Source organism: the organism of the source record quoted next, unplaced genomic scaffold, assembly GCF_019419815.1.
Source record: "Pyrus x bretschneideri cultivar Hongxiangsu unplaced genomic scaffold, Pyrus_bretschneideri_v1 Contig20, whole genome shotgun sequence".
Lineage (NCBI taxonomy): Eukaryota > Viridiplantae > Streptophyta > Magnoliopsida > Rosales > Rosaceae > Pyrus > Pyrus x bretschneideri.
The window spans coordinates 3,983,884-4,001,553 of NW_025999502.1; the positions used below are offsets into that span (position 1 = coordinate 3,983,884).

The following is a 17,670-nucleotide window of genomic DNA, read 5'->3' on the forward strand; positions in this document are numbered from 1 at the left end:
GATATTGGTTTTCACCAATGGCTGTTTAACTTTAAAGTTAAGTAAAAAAAAAAAAAGTATTTAATTAAACTAAAATATCATGCTTATTTTAAAAGTAATGACCTCCAAACAGTAGCTTTTCAAAGCATATTGCATGTTGCTTTTAAAACCTACTTTCACAAGAAGCAGAATTAGCCTTTACTATTTTCAATTACTTTAAAAAATAACATTATCAATCATTCTATGCATTTTTTATCCTTTAGAGGACAAAATAACTGCAACTACCTTCTTCTACAACCATTAACCACGTATACCACTACCTCCATTAACATCACAATTGTCAACGCCACACACAATCGCCAACACCTGCCACCACAACCACCCAACAACCTCCACCTACCAACACAAAACCTCCAACACCTCCAACACCACCACAACAACCTCCACCGATGTTACTACCACCCTTACCACGATTGTTATCTCAGCACCCTAATATTCACACTTCACTATTGGCATCACCACCACTTCTGCCCCCACAATCACGGTTACTGCCGTTGTTGCCATTACCTACAACTGCAACCACTAACCTTAAACCACTGCCAACATCACCTCCATTGTCATTACCACCGCCACTACCAACAACACCCAACAATCCTAAACTGACCTTAAATCAAAGAAATTGTTGAAAAAAGGGATATTTCCAAAAGTTAAAAAATATCCGATCTCAATAAATCTTGAGAACTTTGAAGCATTATGATTATGGGTATTGTTATCTATAAACATATTTTTACCCCCTATATAACACATATTTATTTATGTTCATTGATTTTCTTTAATTCATTAAATCTAACATTAAAAAATGTAAAATAAACGTGTAAAAGATAAAAAGAGTTAGCGTTGATAACGACACCCTATGATCGTGTGCATGAGTTGATGAATGGATCAATCAATCAGCCGAAAATTTAAGGGGAAGTTTTCTCATTTGACTATTTGAATGTTCGACGATCAAAAGGATGCCGGAGCCCCACTGCATGTCTTTATGTTGACCGCTCATCATGGTCAGAAGCTCCTCAGATTGATTGATTCGCTGAGACGTAGAGACTGAACAATCTAATCATATCATTTGACCAAAAAAAAAAAAAAAATCAAATCATATCATATTAAGTAGAGTCCTGACTCCTAATAGTTCTGAGCATATTTTGGTACAAGAGAAATACTAAGGATACTTAATATTATAAAATATTGTATCTTTTTTTATTATCTTTTTAGCATTTTACTTTGGTACAAAATTGTAGACTATAGCAATTGGGCAATGAATTACAATTAATCAAAATGGTTGTGAAACTTGACAGATCAAGATGAGAATTTGTACTATATTTCTTATATTAATGTGACTAGATATTCAAATTCAAGACAATCTATAATAAGTTATATTAACGAAACCAAAATTTTAAATCAAACTTGTAAATTAGGTCTTCTTAATATTATCCTTCTTAATACTTGGAAAAAAAAAATTATTACTAGATTAAACCATTTGAAAACTTTTTTGTAAAAAACACTTTGCTTATGAGTGTCTTTGTTGGAATCACTTTCAAGTGTTTTCTTAAAAAAACACTAACAAATGCTTTTATGTTTCAAAAATGTTTTTTTACAAAGTGCAGTCAGAAACGTCGTTGTTTATCTGAAAATGCCTTTGAGCATTCAAAAATTACTTCAAAAACAAGGAACTAGTTGTTGAGCATTAATTACTTCAAAAACGAGGAACTAGTTGGTGGAGAGTCAATATTCAGAGAGGTTTAATCTATAATTCATTTTCATTTATTTGATTTATGAGACTCAGAACAACTAGCCATGCATACGCATGGAATCATAAGTAGAATTCATTTTCATTTAAAGTTACAATTAGTTGGGGAGAAAAACTTACATGAAATGAGTTCACCGTCATATGGCGTTCCTTATCCATTGATACATTTCATGTACAAGTTTTCCTCCACATGATCACAATGTACCTTTGGATCGAAACACCACATAGCAGTGAACCATTCCATATAATATGTTCTCCTCTACAAAGGCAGGTTTGTAGAAGGCAGGTAGATCGATTAACAGTGAAATAAAATCACAGCATTTTCTCCATGTCTAGTTTTCTTCTTCTCAAATGCACAACTAGCTACTCCCAACTGGTACAGTCGCAGTGGGTCAAATTAGCTTGGTTTTGAGTAAAACTTTGAAACACTAACAAGGTAGCCGTACACAAAGGACACACATTTCTTTAATTGTTTTGCATTGGGTACCTAACCCCAGCTGCCAAGACTCGTTGCTGCTGTATCTGCAGTGCCATACAGAAGAATAATCAATGGTTTGGCTCCAGATAGATACGGTATCATCAATGTTAAAGGAGAAGTTAATTAGGTGGTAGGTTTGATTATAATTACCTGGAATAATTCATGTAGTTTGTTCTTAAGGTAGCAATATTCATGTTCCAGCAGCTCTAAGGCTCTCAAGCACCTGAATAATGCATAGGCAATACGATTCATGTTTCTTTTCCAGAATGTGGAACATAATATAGCGAGAAAATAACGAGTACTATTATTTGTACCGTTTCATAAAATGAATCCAATACAAATAAGGCCCACGTTTATTAGAGAAATTATAAGACGGTTGAGAGTTGAGACGGTGATTTATTGAAGAATAAATGAAATATGTGAACGCGCGACTACTGAGGAGAGAAAAATGAGGAAGAGAGTAACTGACTGACCCAGCACGGTTATTGTGTTCAGAAGCAGCGCGAAAAGCGACGCAGACGTTTCTGATTCTCTTGGCACCAATGCTTGAGCTGCTTCCCATAAACTGATTCAAATGTGTTCCCATTTTCTTGTAGTCCGAGAACTCCCTATCCATCCTGTTGTTTACATGTTCATTTCAGTTCAGTTTGTTTCACCAACCACCAAACCGACAACCATAAATTAATCAATCAAATCGCTCAGTGAGAGAGAGAGAGAGAGAGAGAGAGAGAGAGAGAGAGAGAACTCACAACAATCCTCTGAGATTTCTCAACAGTTTCTCGGACTCATGAAAATATATGTTGACAACTTCAGAAACAAAGTTTGGGGAGCTCTCGTCCTGGAGTTGTTGAAGCTGCAAGAATTGCTCATCCAATACTCCCTATACATTTAACAACAACAACAAATTACCGATAAACAACAATTAACTGCGCTCATAAACATTAATCTTCAATAGCAATGAAGAACATTAAAATAAAACAAGTTATTTTATCAGCAGTTACCTGGTGAAAGAGCATCGCGAGCAAACGATTCATGTCTGCTCGCAACTGATCGACACCCAACCCCAACATCCACACTGGCAGACCCGTCTTGGCTAAACACTGGGTTCACCCACAAAACAAGAATTTGATAATATTATAGTGAGAGGTTTTACTTGCTTCACACCAGCACCTCTAGGATTTAGGTTCTGTGTTTATAATTTTGTTGTGCTTCTGCTCTTTCAATTGTTCTATATATACAAGCGGGAAGGCCACCTGGGATTCAAAGCAATGTACCGATTGAATTGGACCCCACTGTTTGCCTAAATTAATTAAATAAAGTTGTTTTAATATAAATTAATTTTCAAACCCTAAACCTCGAGCATGCATTGGGTAACATACCGAGGCGAAATGTGGGGTATCAACCGGACCAGCCTATACACCACAGGCCTCAGCTCTCAACATCCTAACCCTAATATTTGATTAGAGTAATGTTGTTCATACTATATTTTTATACCACCTTAGATGACATCTGATATGAACAACCACATCATTTGAAAAATTTGCAAAACCCAAGAAAATGAGGGAGAAAGACTCATCGTATACCACAATCATCATTTAATTAACTCGTTTTTCTTACTTATTAGTTTATTAAATAATGAACTAAATTTAAAAATTTGATTAATTCAAATGATGTGGCTGTCCACATCAAATGCCACCTGAGGTGGTATGAAAATCTGGTACAAAAACATGGTATGAATATCATTACTCATTTGATAAAGGGTTGTTTGATTGGCACCCATATTTTGTTGATTACACCCTACATGCTAAAAACACCCCACATCTATTTTTTAAATTAAAAAAAAAATCTTAATACATCCCACATTCTTTCTCAAGTTACCCTCAGACCCTAAACTCTTCACATACACCCCACATCAAACTCACGTATTCATCTGCACAAACTTGTTTCCACCAGTTTTTTTTTTCAATTTTCATATCAGTAACCTATATAATTCTTCAATATTTCCTTTAGTCGAAATGGGTTTTCATTAAAGCAAAGACAAAAGGACACAAGCCTCACCCAAACTAACTCGAGGGCAAAAGGGTTCGAGTCTTGCAATTGTATGCATATATATTGAAGTGATGGAGTTTCACATTGAGTTTTCAAACTTTTACGGAAAACCGGTTCATTATTTTCTGGAAAAATAGTCATATTGCTTATGTGAGAGCATAGAAGTAAATTTTAGGCATGACTCAAAGAAAGAACTTGGGATGTATTTAGAATCTTCTTTTTAATTTTTAGAACAACTTAGGGCTTAAATAACCATTTTATAAGCTATTTAATATTAAATTATTATATGAAATATAGTCAATAAAATATGAGGTGTTAATAAAAAAAAGCTTTGATAAAATAAATTAAGATTGAGTGACTGATGAATGAGTGAAAAAGTGAGGTGAGGGAGGTGGTGACCTGCTGTCCCCGTTGCCAGTGAGCTCGCGTGCTGTCTGTTATGGCAGGTTGGTGCGGCGGTGAAGCCTCATTTTCACCCGACAACTGCCTGCACCCGGTTACTTGTCAGTCACTCACTCCAATATTCCCCACGCACACACACCCCCACAGTTTACTCAAACAAGAAAGAGAAGAAACTAAACCATATCATTTGAATGAACCTATACTGCACTTTAGAATTTTCAACATATTTTATGGTTTTGCTTCACTTTTTTCCCTACTTTTTCTTTGTCACTTTCTTGAGAAAATGTTGGCTGGTTGTTGTTACTTTCTTTTTTGGCTCACTCAGTTGCAGAGAATTGAAGCCTGCTGCTGCTCTGCAAAGAACTAAAGAAGCAGACACTTTTGGTTCTGGGAAACTGGGATCTGAGAAAGAGCTATCTTTCTCGCACCCCCGATAAACAAGGCTCGCAGAGCAAACACACCTGGACATCACGGTGGTGACAAACACTGACCTAGGTGGTCACGTCACAAAATGGATTTTCATTGTTTAATCTATGTGTAGGTGTATGTACGAAGAAAAGGGGTTCGTTACAGGATGAGGATGAGGAGAAACATGTTATAATGTTCGGTATTTAAACAGATATTTAACGTGGTATAAAATAAGTAGAAAAATACGAAAACATATATCACATCGTTCACTTATATTATATGTAGTGTATTACTTGAATACCCGCTATGTAAAAAAAGGGTCTCACATAAGCATATGAATATGAAGGGACTTTTCAAAAGGGCGTGATGGGCATTGGACCCTGCTCGGTCAGGTTAACATTTCAACAAAAACAAGCACATAATTTTATAGGCCATCATTTCAATTTATTCTTAATTTCTTATTGTTTGAGAAAAAGAGAAAAGAGAAGCACTCATTTTCTATATGGGACTAATATGATTTGGCGTAGTAGAGTGGTGACGTTCAACCTTGAAGTTGTTGCCCTTTCCCATTTCTCTTCTCTTCATTAGCTACTAATGAGTAATGAATTACAAAACTTTGTAGCAAATTTTGGATCAAAAAGGTTTATATGATGGCTCTTTTTTTTTTTTTTTGGGGCCCATATATACATAATGACTGCAAAAGTTTAGTAATAATTAATGTTATATATGGTGGCTATTTTAATTTCAAAATTTTGGATCCCGCCCTAAGTATAATTTCATGAACTTCAAAAAAAAAATTTCTTTCGAAACCTGTATTGCACCAGGAAAATTGTTACGAGAAGTTTATCATGATGTTTTTGGAGTGTTGATGCCTTTTTATGTAAAGAAATTAAATAAACTCTCAAATTTCAGGTTGTAACGTTTGTAGCAACTCAAATTTTTTGTTTCCAGCTGAGAAGAGGTGGCCTCTCTTCTGCTGCTCGGGCATGAATTTCTGCCTAAGTAATTACTAAATTGATTAAATGAAAGAGAGTTTGTGAACTAAAACTAAATTAAAATTTTGAAACAAATGAGTAACCAAGTAACAGAAAATTGCAGCAAAGCCATCTATGTTCATTGTTCACCCTTTTTCTTCCGTTGTGCATTCTAGAGAGCGAAGTTTTTTTAGTATGTCTGAAACACAATCTGGTACCCCAAATGTCCTCATACAATTTATTGAAGAAAAAAAAATTCAGTTTAGAACCAATTGTATTATTACATTTAATATACCGGACTATGTTATGAAAAGTCTCTCCTAAAAAGCTAATTGGTTCTGATCAAAGTTACCTTAACACGATAGCTTTATTCATTCAATGAAAGAATTATCAAACCGAAATGCATGAAAATGCAACCACCACGGCTTAGCTCAGTGGTTGGAGTCAAATTTTAGACCCATATGCCACACGGTATGTAGTGGACTCAAATTCTGACGTTGGTGAATCATATGATGGTGACCACGGATAAGCTGAAAAGCCTAAGTAAGTCTTGCTAATCTCAACTGTAACGAAGTCATCTACTAATTTTTTTTTAATAAAAAAATTGCTTAAACATGCAGTGATAACATTACTTTATGTGGCATATGTGTCTCAGGAAATGGAAGACATATTTTTTACTTTAACAGTAGTACAAAGTGCGCACGAACCATCCTAGCCTATGTGATGGGTTTAAGTGTAGTAAAACTTATTTTTATATGTGAAGCATGTTACTTAATTAATTTGCTAATAACTACCTCGACTTGCATGCTCACATAAAAAGCATGCCTTGACGTAAGCAAACTCTTATCAGTATTGTTTAATACGAGAAATTTTTCAGTGTGATCGATACACGGGGTAGTACACCACATGTCATTATACAAATGTTGGGATATGTGTGTTAAAAAGTTAATAACTTAAAAAATAAAATTTCTCACCACTTATATAAAAACACGTGATATACCCCTCGTGTTCCGGTTACAATGAAAAATTTCTCGTTTAATACAATGATTTTTCCTTTTGTTACATGCAATACAAACAAAATTCAATAAGAAAATCACTTAGTACTACGATCTAGGACTCTAGTGGTATTTTTTGGTATTTTTTTCACTTGTAAATGAAAAATTTTAGGTTCGATTCTCGCCAAAAACGAATTTGAACAACATTATTATAGCTCGCCCATTGTGAGGCTTAGTCCACTACCCAACCACCTCTTGTGTAGATAATATCGTTTGTTCATAAAAAAAAATGGGAGGCATTGAGTGGGTTGGTCTAGTTGGATTTCAACCCATTGGCCAATCCAACATGCTCAGGTTGGAATTGTTCAGACCCATTTCCATCTAAGAAAATAGGCAAACCAATTCACCCAAACCATTCTTAAGCAGGTTGGATTGGGTGAGTTTCATTAGTTGTACTTGATTAATTTCTTTCTTATTTCTAATGAGTATGAGCGACAAAATAACCAATGCTTACGTAAAATTATGCCTAAATCAAGAGGATTGTTTGATGTTGTTATATCACTACAAATTACTAATACATAAATTTCAGTATTCAAATCAATAATTAATAAACAAGTGCCTAAATCATGTGCGTTAGGAACAAAAAATGTTTCTTTATAGAAGTACTTTTTATGGCAATTATTTTGATGCTCCATGAAAACATGAGGTACTTTTGCATATATAAAATGCAAAACTATACCTAGACTTCCTAAATCATAACCATGCTTCTTGAGCTCCCGTGCTTATTCACTCTGAATTTTATCCATTCAAGACACATTCTTCTTTTTTGTCCTACTACTAAAACTTTTCACACTTGCAGCTTTGAAGTTCCAAATTATGGTACAAAGATTCCTAATTCTTTAGAGATTAGTCCCTAAAGTTAATACGAAGCAACATATAACCTAGTGTGTAAAGAGCACCCATGCACTCCATCAGAAAGCTATGGAATGTGATCATTAGGGGACATTTTTATACTACATTAGAGTTGGAAACTCATTGCTCGAGATAGTAAAAAATTTCAATCCATTTAGTCCTATTATTGTCATATATTACTACCCAAAGTTGTGACAAATGACAAGAAAATATGGACAAAAAGACTTCAATGTATGTATCAGTTAAATATAAAAAGTAGGGAACATTTTTAAAATATCATATGAACTTATACACTTTTATCAATTTGTCATATGAATAAAAATTCTAAGCGAATTGTCATATCAACTTTCTGAAAATATTAATTTGTCATTTCATCCTAACACCATTAGGTTCTCCATCCAAAATAAGTGGTGTTTCTTGCACATGACTTGTGTTTAGGGCTATTTAGAAAATTCTCCACTCCCCTTCTAAAAAGTTATCTTCGACAAAACAAAAATCTAAGATTTCTAGAAACAAAAATGAAACTTAATTCTCTTTAACAGTATAGTCCTCAAAACACATATAACATGTTCTTGAAGTATAGTTGTCCTCTAAAACAATAGTAAATATCAAACTTAATGGTGTTAGGATGAAATGACAAATTAATGATTTTGGAAAGTTGATATGACAAATCGTTTACAACTTTAGTTATTTGACAAATTGAAAAAAGTGTGTAAGTTCATCTGACATTTCAAAACTTTCCTAAACTTTATCTATTACATGACTAATGCCCTTCACAATGGGTAGAAAAATTGAGTGTGATACCCATAATATAGGAATCAAATTGCTACAGTGGACAAAAAATCTGAGTAAAATGAGAGTGATTCTTATTTTTTTGTAGTTCAATGCAATGAGCTTCGCATCCGTATTATACAAAATAAAGATTGCGGTGCATATTGAAGTTGTAAGGACACAATATTCCTATCTTTGTATGTATCATACATGGAGTTTACTTAACCAACACAAGTCTCTAGGAAAAAGACAACTCAATACTCAAAGCCCCTTTGATCATAGGAGAAAAAAGAACACTCAAAACGCCATCTTGTATTTGAAAGGCAGTCAAAACACCATGTTTTGCATGAAATTCGGGTGAGTAATAACTCTATATGTATGGTTATAACCAAAAGCACACCATTTGAAGCATGGCTATAACGTGGTCAAAGCTTTCTTTAGTTCAAAGCCATCCTTTGTTTGTGGGCCTCAGTTGGTAGCTTCACATCAGTTGCCAATCCAATAGCTTGGAGAAATCTTACAACATACCATGTCATGTCAAGCTGCCACCATTTCAGGCCATGCCTAGCCGAGTACTCAAATGCATGGTGATTGTTGTGCCAACCCTCTCCAAACGCTAGTATTGCCACCCACCTGAACAAATCCACATTTCCTTCAGAATTTTCCATCTAAAACTGAACAACGCAATCAGCCCAATAATGCTTTAACCCAGCCCACATTGTCATACACAAGTTTCTAACCAATTTAGGTTGAGAAATGTAAAGGAACTACTAGAGAAAAACTTGGTGGGAACTTCCTTACCATGTGGCGCACATTGAGTATCAGACATTGTTTAGTTAAAACTTAACACGTTCTATAACTTTTATAAAATATTAGAATAAACGTGATGCTTCAACTGAATGGTGTCTAGCACTCAATTTGTTACATGACACGGAAGTTCCACCCAATTATTTTCTCTAGATGATGGGGTTGTGGACAAATAGTAGTACCAATTGTTCCTAGACAAGTCACCGGTATTCCATGCTCTGTTTCCCCAAACGTGGCAAGCTGAGTTAACAAGCCAAGTAATGTGGTATACCCATATAGTCCTCACACCCTGCAATATTAAAATTGAAGCACGTTTATGTCCAAGAAATGGGAATCCTCCCACTGCATTTAGTAGGAGTTCAAGAGCAAATAATGAAAGGCTCTCAATTCATCTTACCATTCCCCACACAAGGAATGGGAATCCTCCCATTGCATATAGTACAAGTCCAAGAGCAATAGGGTGAGCAATGTAAGTTTTATGCAGGAGCTGATAGAAGGGCTGCTTCTGTAGATCCCCAGCATTATTTGATCCCCCACACTGCAAATGTTAAAAGCATAAAATATATATTTTCTTTAGAAGGAAAAAAAACAATGAATACGTTTTGATCTGTATGCAAAAGACCTTTTTAGCCACAATAGTCTTGAATATTCACTTAACTCCTCATTTTAGTAATTGACAAAGAAAATTGATAGAAGTGGCCATGAGTTTGTTCATCGTAAACCATTTTGGTCCTTTCGGGAAAATCGGTCAATATTCTCGTTAAATTGTCACGTGACTACCTTTACAAGGGTATTTTTGTCAAACCAACCCCTCAACTTGACGAGAATATTGATAGATTTTTTATAAAACGATCAAAATGATTTACGGTGGACAAACTCAAAGACAACTTCTATTGATTCTTAGTGTCAGAAACCAAACTAAAGAGTTATTCCAATTTTAGAGATAATTTTAGCTAAAAAGCCCACGTAGAACTAAAGGAAAAAGAAATTCATACCCTTTCATTCACAGATTTGGTATCAAAGAGCCAACTCATGTGACTGTACCAGAAACCTTCAATTGGGCTATGTGGGTCTTTCTCAGAATCACAGAACTGGTGGTGGTACCTGTGCACACTCACCCAATCAATTGGGCTCCCCTACAAACCCAAAAAACACAATCAATCGAACACAAAAAAAAAAATTAAATAAATAAAATCATTAAAAATAGGTAAAAATATTTGGAGGTAGGCATTCCAAAAATTCAACTTTTCTGCTAATAATAGTTTGACACATATGAGAAAAAAAAAGGTTCAGAGTTAATAGTGCAATCGTGTCAAACTGTGAATGGTAGAAAAAAAGTGACCACCGAAAGTGTTTTGAAACACAACCAAATTCAAAATTGAAATCCTCACCTGAAGTGCTTGGGATCCACAATAAGCAAATAAGTACTCAAGAAACTTGGGGAGCTTGAAACTCTTGTGCGAGAGATTCCTATGAAAAGAAAGAGTGATTCCAAATAGACCAGTCACAACATAAAGTGCCACTGCCACCCAAAAAGCTCCCCAATTGAATTGAAAAGGTGCAAAAAGGCTAAGCAAATGCATTGCCGCCACCACACCAGCTGTGGCCACGTCCATTGGAATCCACTTTCTACCCATAAACACATTCTTCGGCCTCTTCACAATCACATCAGAAAGTAGAATTCTCTTAAACTTGTACTCTCCTGTCTCTGTTAGTTCTGGTTCCAGGCTTCAGACAATGCTGCATTGGTGCTTAATGCTGATGCTTTTCTATTAGAATTGGTAAGAAAAAGGCTGAAAAGCTTTGTGCTTGTTAAAAACTTATTGGGTTGTGATTGTTTTGAGTTACAATGATCAAAAGTGAGGAGCTTGGAGCTCTGGGGCAATGGCCTTAGACCCAAAACTGGTCTTCCCGGCCGGAGAAACGTGCGGCGAAGATGAAAACAATGGTGAGTTTTGGGATTCGACTGTGGTGATGTGATCAAATCCATGGAAGAGGAAGAGGAGGAGGAGGAGGGCGTCTTAGAGTTTGATACAAAATTGGGTTTTTCACAAAACCATCAAAAAGTTTAAATAATCTGCAGAGTTGGGTTGGAGGGTTTTGGTGGGGCAGAGAGTTTGTGACTTTGTGGTGGAGTAGTCGTTGCAAGATTTGTTAGATTTTGTTCAAGTTGTAGACTGAAAGGGAGAGAAAGAGACAAGAAAGATGGAGATAAGGCGGCGTTTGGGTTTTTGGGCCGTTTGGGTTGTAGAAACCAGAATGTATAGGATCCAGTTATATTTTATCCTAATTTTTCATTTTTTAAAAAAAATAATTTTTGTGACATTTGTTCTTATTGGTTAAAGGGGTGGAGAGATATTTGTGTAAAATTTGTGTCTCTGATTGCTCGTCTGCTTATTTGTCATCATCTCCCTCAAAGAAGTATCTATTTCTGGTCTTCTTCATAGTACACTTGCCCATCTGATGAGCTAGAAAGAAAGAACGAAGGAAAGAGTCGTAAATGGCTGCAGCAACAAAATCTTCGATCTTTGCGGCGTCCACACAACCTTTTCCTACCACACCGTCCATTTTTGGTAGCAAAGCAAGCCCACCTGTTTCAAACACTCTTGGTATGCTTCTCCTTAATCGGTTTCCTTTGTGTGGGATTCTAGATTGAATTACAAGGAACTAGCTATAGTACTTGCAAGTACCATCACCGATATGCACCTTGGAATCTTGGATGTCGTTACAGTATATCTAACCGTCAGATGGTGATAATATTAAGTACTTATAAGTATTGTAGCCAAATCCGAAATATATAGATGCAGATGTGGATTATTTCAGTTGGCCAGTGAGTCCGGCCCTTGCACTCAAGTTCGAATCCCCGACCCTGTCCATTAGAGGAATTTAGAATATCTTATTGTGAAAAGAGAAAATAAATATAGATGGTATAGTTACCATAATTGTTCATGGGTTAGTTTTAAAAGCTTTTAATATGCCACAACAAAAAGGGAATTATGGAAGATTGTTTCTACTTCAGCTGGAAATTCGGAACTCATACCTTAAAAGGCTGGCAATTAGAACGGTTCTATGAAGTGTGTCCATGTCTATGCTGTTTACGTGGCTTTTAAATGATATTATCTTAATCACTTAGTTAGATACCACTATAAATGTATCCAACATCAGCTAAAGCAGGCAAGGTGTAATTCAATATGCTAAAATGCTAAAGCCATCAAAGAGTTTAGTTAAATTTGAGCAGGTTTGATTATACATTCATTTTTTTGGTGTTTGTGAAGAAATATTTTCATAATTTTGAAAGTGTTTCTGTGATTACATGTTCTATTTTAACTTCCATAGTTCGCCGCAAAGTATCTATGTTTTCTGTTCATAACATCGGATCATAAGACTTTTTAAGACCAAATGGATAACACTTGAGCAATGTAATGCAGCTAGCAGTTTTCGGGGTTCATCGTTGGCGAGGTGTCCTTCGATAAGGAAGAAAGTTGTGAAGGGCAATGCGAAAGTCAGTGCTGCTGCAACAACTTTTGCACCAACTCCCTGTAGAGGAACCCAAAGAGTATGAGCGTTCACTCCCTCTTACTGCAATTGCATTACTACATTTACTTACCTATCGCTAAATCTTTACTTTGGTATTATTTTTCGGGATTTCTAGTCGTTCTTTGAGCAAAAAAGAAAAAAAAAAACTAATGAAATTAAACATCACCTGCATGACAGTGTCGTACAAGCAGAATTCTTTCATTGAAATAAGATTTGTCAATATTTGTTTTCTCCTCTTTGAAAGGCTAAAATTAACCTTGGTAAAGTTAAAATTGTAAATTTCGTCTTTTCAGGTTCTCACTACCCTCATGGGCTATGTTTGAACTTGGGAGAGCTCCTGTGTATTGGAAAACCGTGAACGGTCTTCCTCCTACCGCTGTAAGTATGGCATTGTAATAAAACTAGTTGGGTTTTCTTAATCGTCGTTTTCTTACGATAAACTCGTTCGCAAAATCTGGCAGGGAGAAAAGCTAAGGATTTTCTACAACCCAGCTGCAAATAAAATTGTCCCAAATGAAGAATATGGGATTGCATTTAATGGTACTTGAACACAATGTCCTATTATTTATTGTTAACCTTGTGCGTTGTTTGCCTCTTCATGTGCTATGTGATGCTACTTTGAATGAGGGTGTTGGCTTGACATACATTGTTGTCGGGATTCCTAACAACTTGAGTTTTTTTTTTTTTTTTTTTTTTTGTTAACCGCAATGGTAGTCTAAACTACTAACCCCCTTCATAAGTTTTTCTCCCCGACTTCCAGCATTGACAATCCTCTTGACTTTACTTAATAGCCATGAGGGAGTCGTAATAATGCTTAAATGAATGACCCGGAGATTGTCTTGGCTCCTTGTGCTGCTTCTACCGGCTTTGGAGCTTCGAAATTCTCCCCACATTTTAACTACTCAAATCGTATTTTCTCTAGATAACTTGAAGTAAGTTGAGGTTCCATCATAGAACCAATTGGCAGTACAAGGAGTAGCCCACTTGCTTATAAGCACATGCAAGGTCCCTCCTCACATCAATCTGGGATTCATTCTCAACATTGCTCCTCCCAGATTCCTTTACAGCTAAGTTTTTGATGTGCAATGGTAGTTTTGTACTCATATCTCATTTACACAAGGCCGAAACGAATGATTTGGAGTATGTCTTGGCTCCTTGTGCTACTTCTATGCCTTTGGAGCTTCAAAATCCTCCCACATTTCACTTACCTCGTTCATTTTTCTTTTCTAGCTTCTCTCCCCTTCCCGTCATATCTTTCCTTTCGTAAATCCAAATTCCAGGGTTTCATGCCTATGTTGTAACTCATTGATCGGAAATGCCTAACTACTTTAGTTTTTTAAACCGCAATGATAGTCTAAACTACTAATCCCTTCATAAGTTTTTCTCCCCGACTTCCAGCATTGACAATCCTCTTGACTTTACTTAATAGCCATGAGGAATTCGTAACAATGCTCAAATGAATGATCTGGAGATTGTCTTGGTTCCGTGTGCTGCTTCTACCGGCTTTGGAGCTTCGAAATTCTCCCTACATTTTATCTACTCAATTCGTATTTTCTCTAGATTACTTATAAGCACATGCAAGGTCCCTCCTCCCATCAATGTAGGATTCATTCTCAAAATTACTCCTCCTAGATTCCATTATTGCTAAAAAGTTTATGTGCAATGGTAGTTTCATAATCATTTTCATAAGTCCCATTATATTTCTAACAGCATTGTTGTTTGCCTCTTGACTTCGCATATAAGCCATTAGGGATATGGAACAATGCTGAAACGAACAGTTTGGAGTATGTCTTGGCTCCTTGTGCTACTTCTATGCCATTGGAGCTTCGAAATCCTCCCACATTTCATTTACCTCGTTCATTTTTCTCTTCTAGTTCCTTTCCCCTTCCCTTCATATATTTCGTTTCGTAAATCCAAATTCCAGGATTTCATGCCTATGTTATAACTCATTGATCGGAAATGTCCTACTTCTGTGGCTGAAAAATCAGCTGAATATGCCTTTGCCCTTTCAATTCTTGGTCACAGTTGCATTTTATTTACTTGGTTGTATTCTTGTCTTCACAGGAGGTTTTAATCAGCCTATAATGTGCGGCGGTGAGCCAAGGGCAATGCTTAGTATAAACCGAGGCAAAGCCGATTCCCCAATGTATTCCATCCAAATATGTATTCCCCGGCATGGTTAGTATCATTCAGTTAAGTTCATCTTTCATTTCTTGGCCATATAACGTTGTTTTTCCTAACCAACTGTTCTAAATTCTCCAGCCCTGAACTTAATCTTTTCGTTTACAAACGGAGTTGATTGGGATGGTCCTTACAGACTACAATTTCAAGTTCCCAACGGTTTGAAGAACAAACCGATTGAATTCTTTAACGAGGTAAAACTCATCTTGTCAAAGTTCAAATCGGGACTATATGGTGCTCAAAGAATCTATGAAATACTAATGATATCAGCTATCAGAATTGTTGAATCAGTTCTAACAAGTTTATTCTGTACAACTGTAACTGAAAATTTTGCATCGTTGTATTTGGATGATGCGTTCATGGCAGGGACTAGCAGAAGAGTTGAGTAAAGACGGTGCATGTGAGAGAGCAATCTTTCCTGATACGTTTGTTGTCGTAACAAGATGCAATATGATTGGGAATTTGACAGTTGAAGGAGTAAGCAAATTGTTCATATTCACAACAACATTATTTTCTCAAGTGAAAGTGCCAAAATGATTTGTAAATTTAATTGTTCCGCCATTGCAGGGCGATCGTTGCAACCTTAATCTCGTACCAGGATGCACAGATCCCAGTTCACCATCCTACGACCCGCTTGCCAATGTGGATGACGGATCATGCCCAATGGAGCTAGAGTAGCATAGTGCAGTCAGTAATACATGCCCATCTTACTCGTAAATATGTCACGGTGTGTAGTACATATACGGTATCTGTCTAGAAAATGCCTGTCTTATTGAGGAAACTACACTGAGATTGTTGGTTTCATAGAGTTTATACAAGTCATAGTTGCAATCTCATCCAAAGTATTCAAGCCGCTTTTGCTGATTTCCTAAAGAAATTCGGGTAGTCGGAGCTTCCGAACGTTTTCTAGCTGCATAACTTAAACATTTTTTGTATGTCTTTGAATAAGAAAACTGAAAAGAAAGATTCATGCAAATCACATTGGACATGTTGATTTGGTGCCTTCCGTTGTCATGATAGATTCTTCGAAGACGGAAGAATTCTTTGCGAATGGCCAACCGACGCGGATTTTGATCGCTTTACGGCAAGGAATTAGGCATGTGAATGTTGTGAGGCCATTTGTTTTGCGTTTTTGTTCCAAAAGGTGTGGGTGGGAAGGTAAAATTCGCAGGAGGAGATTTGAATGGGAATAGGTAGGGGTAGGTTCGGTTCCGAATCTATCCGAAATGCGCGGCGCAAAAATCAAGCCAAACCAAACAGTTGGAGAAGGTCAAATAAACTTTTACATGAGTGAAAAACCGAAACCGAAATGATTATTGTGGTTTCCCGATATTCGGTAATACCAAAATGGTTTTGGTTTTTTCGATCGGGATAAGCACACAATATGTTGGGGCATAGAATGCGGGATTGAAGTGATAATAATTACAATTAAAAGAAGTAATCCATATTATATGTACGGATTTCGATTCATTTTTTTATGAAGGAAAGTTGATCAGAGTCGGACCGTAACAATTCCCATAACTAATCCTTATTTTTATAAAAAAATGAGAATCCTTTTCCTTAAACGCTTTATATATAAATATATATATGTATTACGGTTTGGTGATATTTCTCTTCAGTTAGAAGTAAGAGGTCTTAGATTTGAATCTCGTAAATAGTGAATTCAATACCAAATTAGGTTACTCATTGTGTGGTTTAGCCGAACTCTCTCTCCCTTTAGTATAAAAATATCGATATATTAAAAAAAAAAAAAAAATATTCCATTCGGTTCAATCTTAACAAAGTAACCTATGTGTCATACCAATACCTGACCGAAATTTTCAATTTCAATTACTGAGTTTTTCAGTATTTTCGGTTCTGTATCGATATGGATTAGGTCCCTTCTCAATTTTTTCGATTTTTCATTACCACAGGGGGAATGGGTTTTGAAGGTAATTAGGTTACCCTCCGCTATGGATTTGTTCACGATATTTCATGAGGCACCAATTATTTAGAATGCCCCAACCATCAAATCACTACCAAGTACCTACTAATTGACCACAAATTGTTTTTAAGCAAAAATACTATGAAACTATTAAAAAAAACATTGATTGGAAGTGGTTAGTAGCCAAACCCCATCATCCCTTTTCCCAAATCCTCACTTTGTTAGGTCTAATACTCGTTTTCTCCCTTATTCATTAGCAATTAGTCATTATATGTTAACCAAATCAAGGAATTAGGAGTGTTATTAATTACCATTTTATTTCCTTTTGTGGTTGGAAGTCAACAAGAAGAATCATATAAACTCACTTTTTGAAAAGAAAACAAATTAATTGAGAAAAAATTACTTCTAATTCTAACCCCAAAAAAGCACTCTTCGATATCTAATATCGG

The 17,670-nt window shown here is 35.9% G+C and overlaps 3 protein-coding genes across 3 annotated transcripts; 1 reads left to right on the forward strand and 2 right to left on the reverse strand.

The window, feature by feature from the left end:
• Window positions 1–1,800: 1,800 nt before the first annotated feature.
• LOC103939079 (pseudo histidine-containing phosphotransfer protein 6) lies at window positions 1,801–3,442 on the reverse strand. The gene is made up of 5 exons (XM_009349136.3): window positions 3,263–3,442; window positions 3,011–3,141; window positions 2,735–2,878; window positions 2,412–2,484; window positions 1,801–2,305 (listed from the first exon to the last, which is right to left on the reverse strand). The coding sequence occupies exons 1-5, from the start codon at window positions 3,329–3,331 to the stop codon at window positions 2,249–2,251; spliced, it is 474 nt and encodes a 157-aa protein (XP_009347411.1). The 5' UTR covers window positions 3,332–3,442; the 3' UTR covers window positions 1,801–2,248.
• A 5,404-nt stretch (window positions 3,443–8,846) lies between these two features.
• Window positions 8,847–11,589, reverse strand: LOC103939078 (palmitoyl-monogalactosyldiacylglycerol delta-7 desaturase, chloroplastic). The gene is given in 6 exon segments (XM_009349135.3): window positions 8,847–9,405; window positions 9,762–9,868; window positions 9,977–10,117; window positions 10,575–10,715; window positions 10,971–11,308; window positions 11,311–11,589. Coding segments are annotated over 6 exon segments (1,182 nt in total). The 5' UTR covers window positions 11,570–11,589; the 3' UTR covers window positions 8,847–9,209.
• A 308-nt stretch (window positions 11,590–11,897) lies between these two features.
• LOC103955283 (protein POST-ILLUMINATION CHLOROPHYLL FLUORESCENCE INCREASE, chloroplastic) lies at window positions 11,898–16,133 on the forward strand. The gene is made up of 8 exons (XM_009367160.2): window positions 11,898–12,188; window positions 13,008–13,135; window positions 13,410–13,494; window positions 13,578–13,656; window positions 15,181–15,294; window positions 15,379–15,491; window positions 15,664–15,774; window positions 15,865–16,133. Exons 2-8 carry the CDS (start codon window positions 13,074–13,076, stop codon window positions 15,973–15,975), a joined length of 675 nt encoding a protein of 224 aa, XP_009365435.2. The 5' UTR covers window positions 11,898–12,188; window positions 13,008–13,073; the 3' UTR covers window positions 15,976–16,133.
• Window positions 16,134–17,670: the final 1,537 nt, after the last annotated feature.

What these genes read in the sequence shown, in the direction of transcription:
- LOC103939079 (XM_009349136.3), bottom strand. Translation starts at nt 3,331, where the DNA reads ATGTTGGGGTTGGGTGTCGATCAGTTGCGAGCAGACATGAATCGTTTG. An exon ending in GAACACAATAACCGTGCTGG is followed by an intron (nt 2,485 to 2,734) that starts GTCAGTCAGTTA and finishes TGCATTATTCAG; the next exon opens with GTGCTTGAGAGCCTTAGAGC. An exon ending in AACTACATGAATTATTCCAG is followed by an intron (nt 2,306 to 2,411) that starts GTAATTATAATC and finishes ATGGCACTGCAG; the next exon opens with ATACAGCAGCAACGAGTCTT.
- LOC103955283 (XM_009367160.2), top strand. Translation starts at nt 13,074, where the DNA reads ATGCGAAAGTCAGTGCTGCTGCAACAACTTTTGCACCAACTCCCTGTA. An exon ending in AATATGTATTCCCCGGCATG is followed by an intron (nt 15,295 to 15,378) that starts GTTAGTATCATT and finishes TAAATTCTCCAG; the next exon opens with CCCTGAACTTAATCTTTTCG. An exon ending in CGATTGAATTCTTTAACGAG is followed by an intron (nt 15,492 to 15,663) that starts GTAAAACTCATC and finishes CGTTCATGGCAG; the next exon opens with GGACTAGCAGAAGAGTTGAG.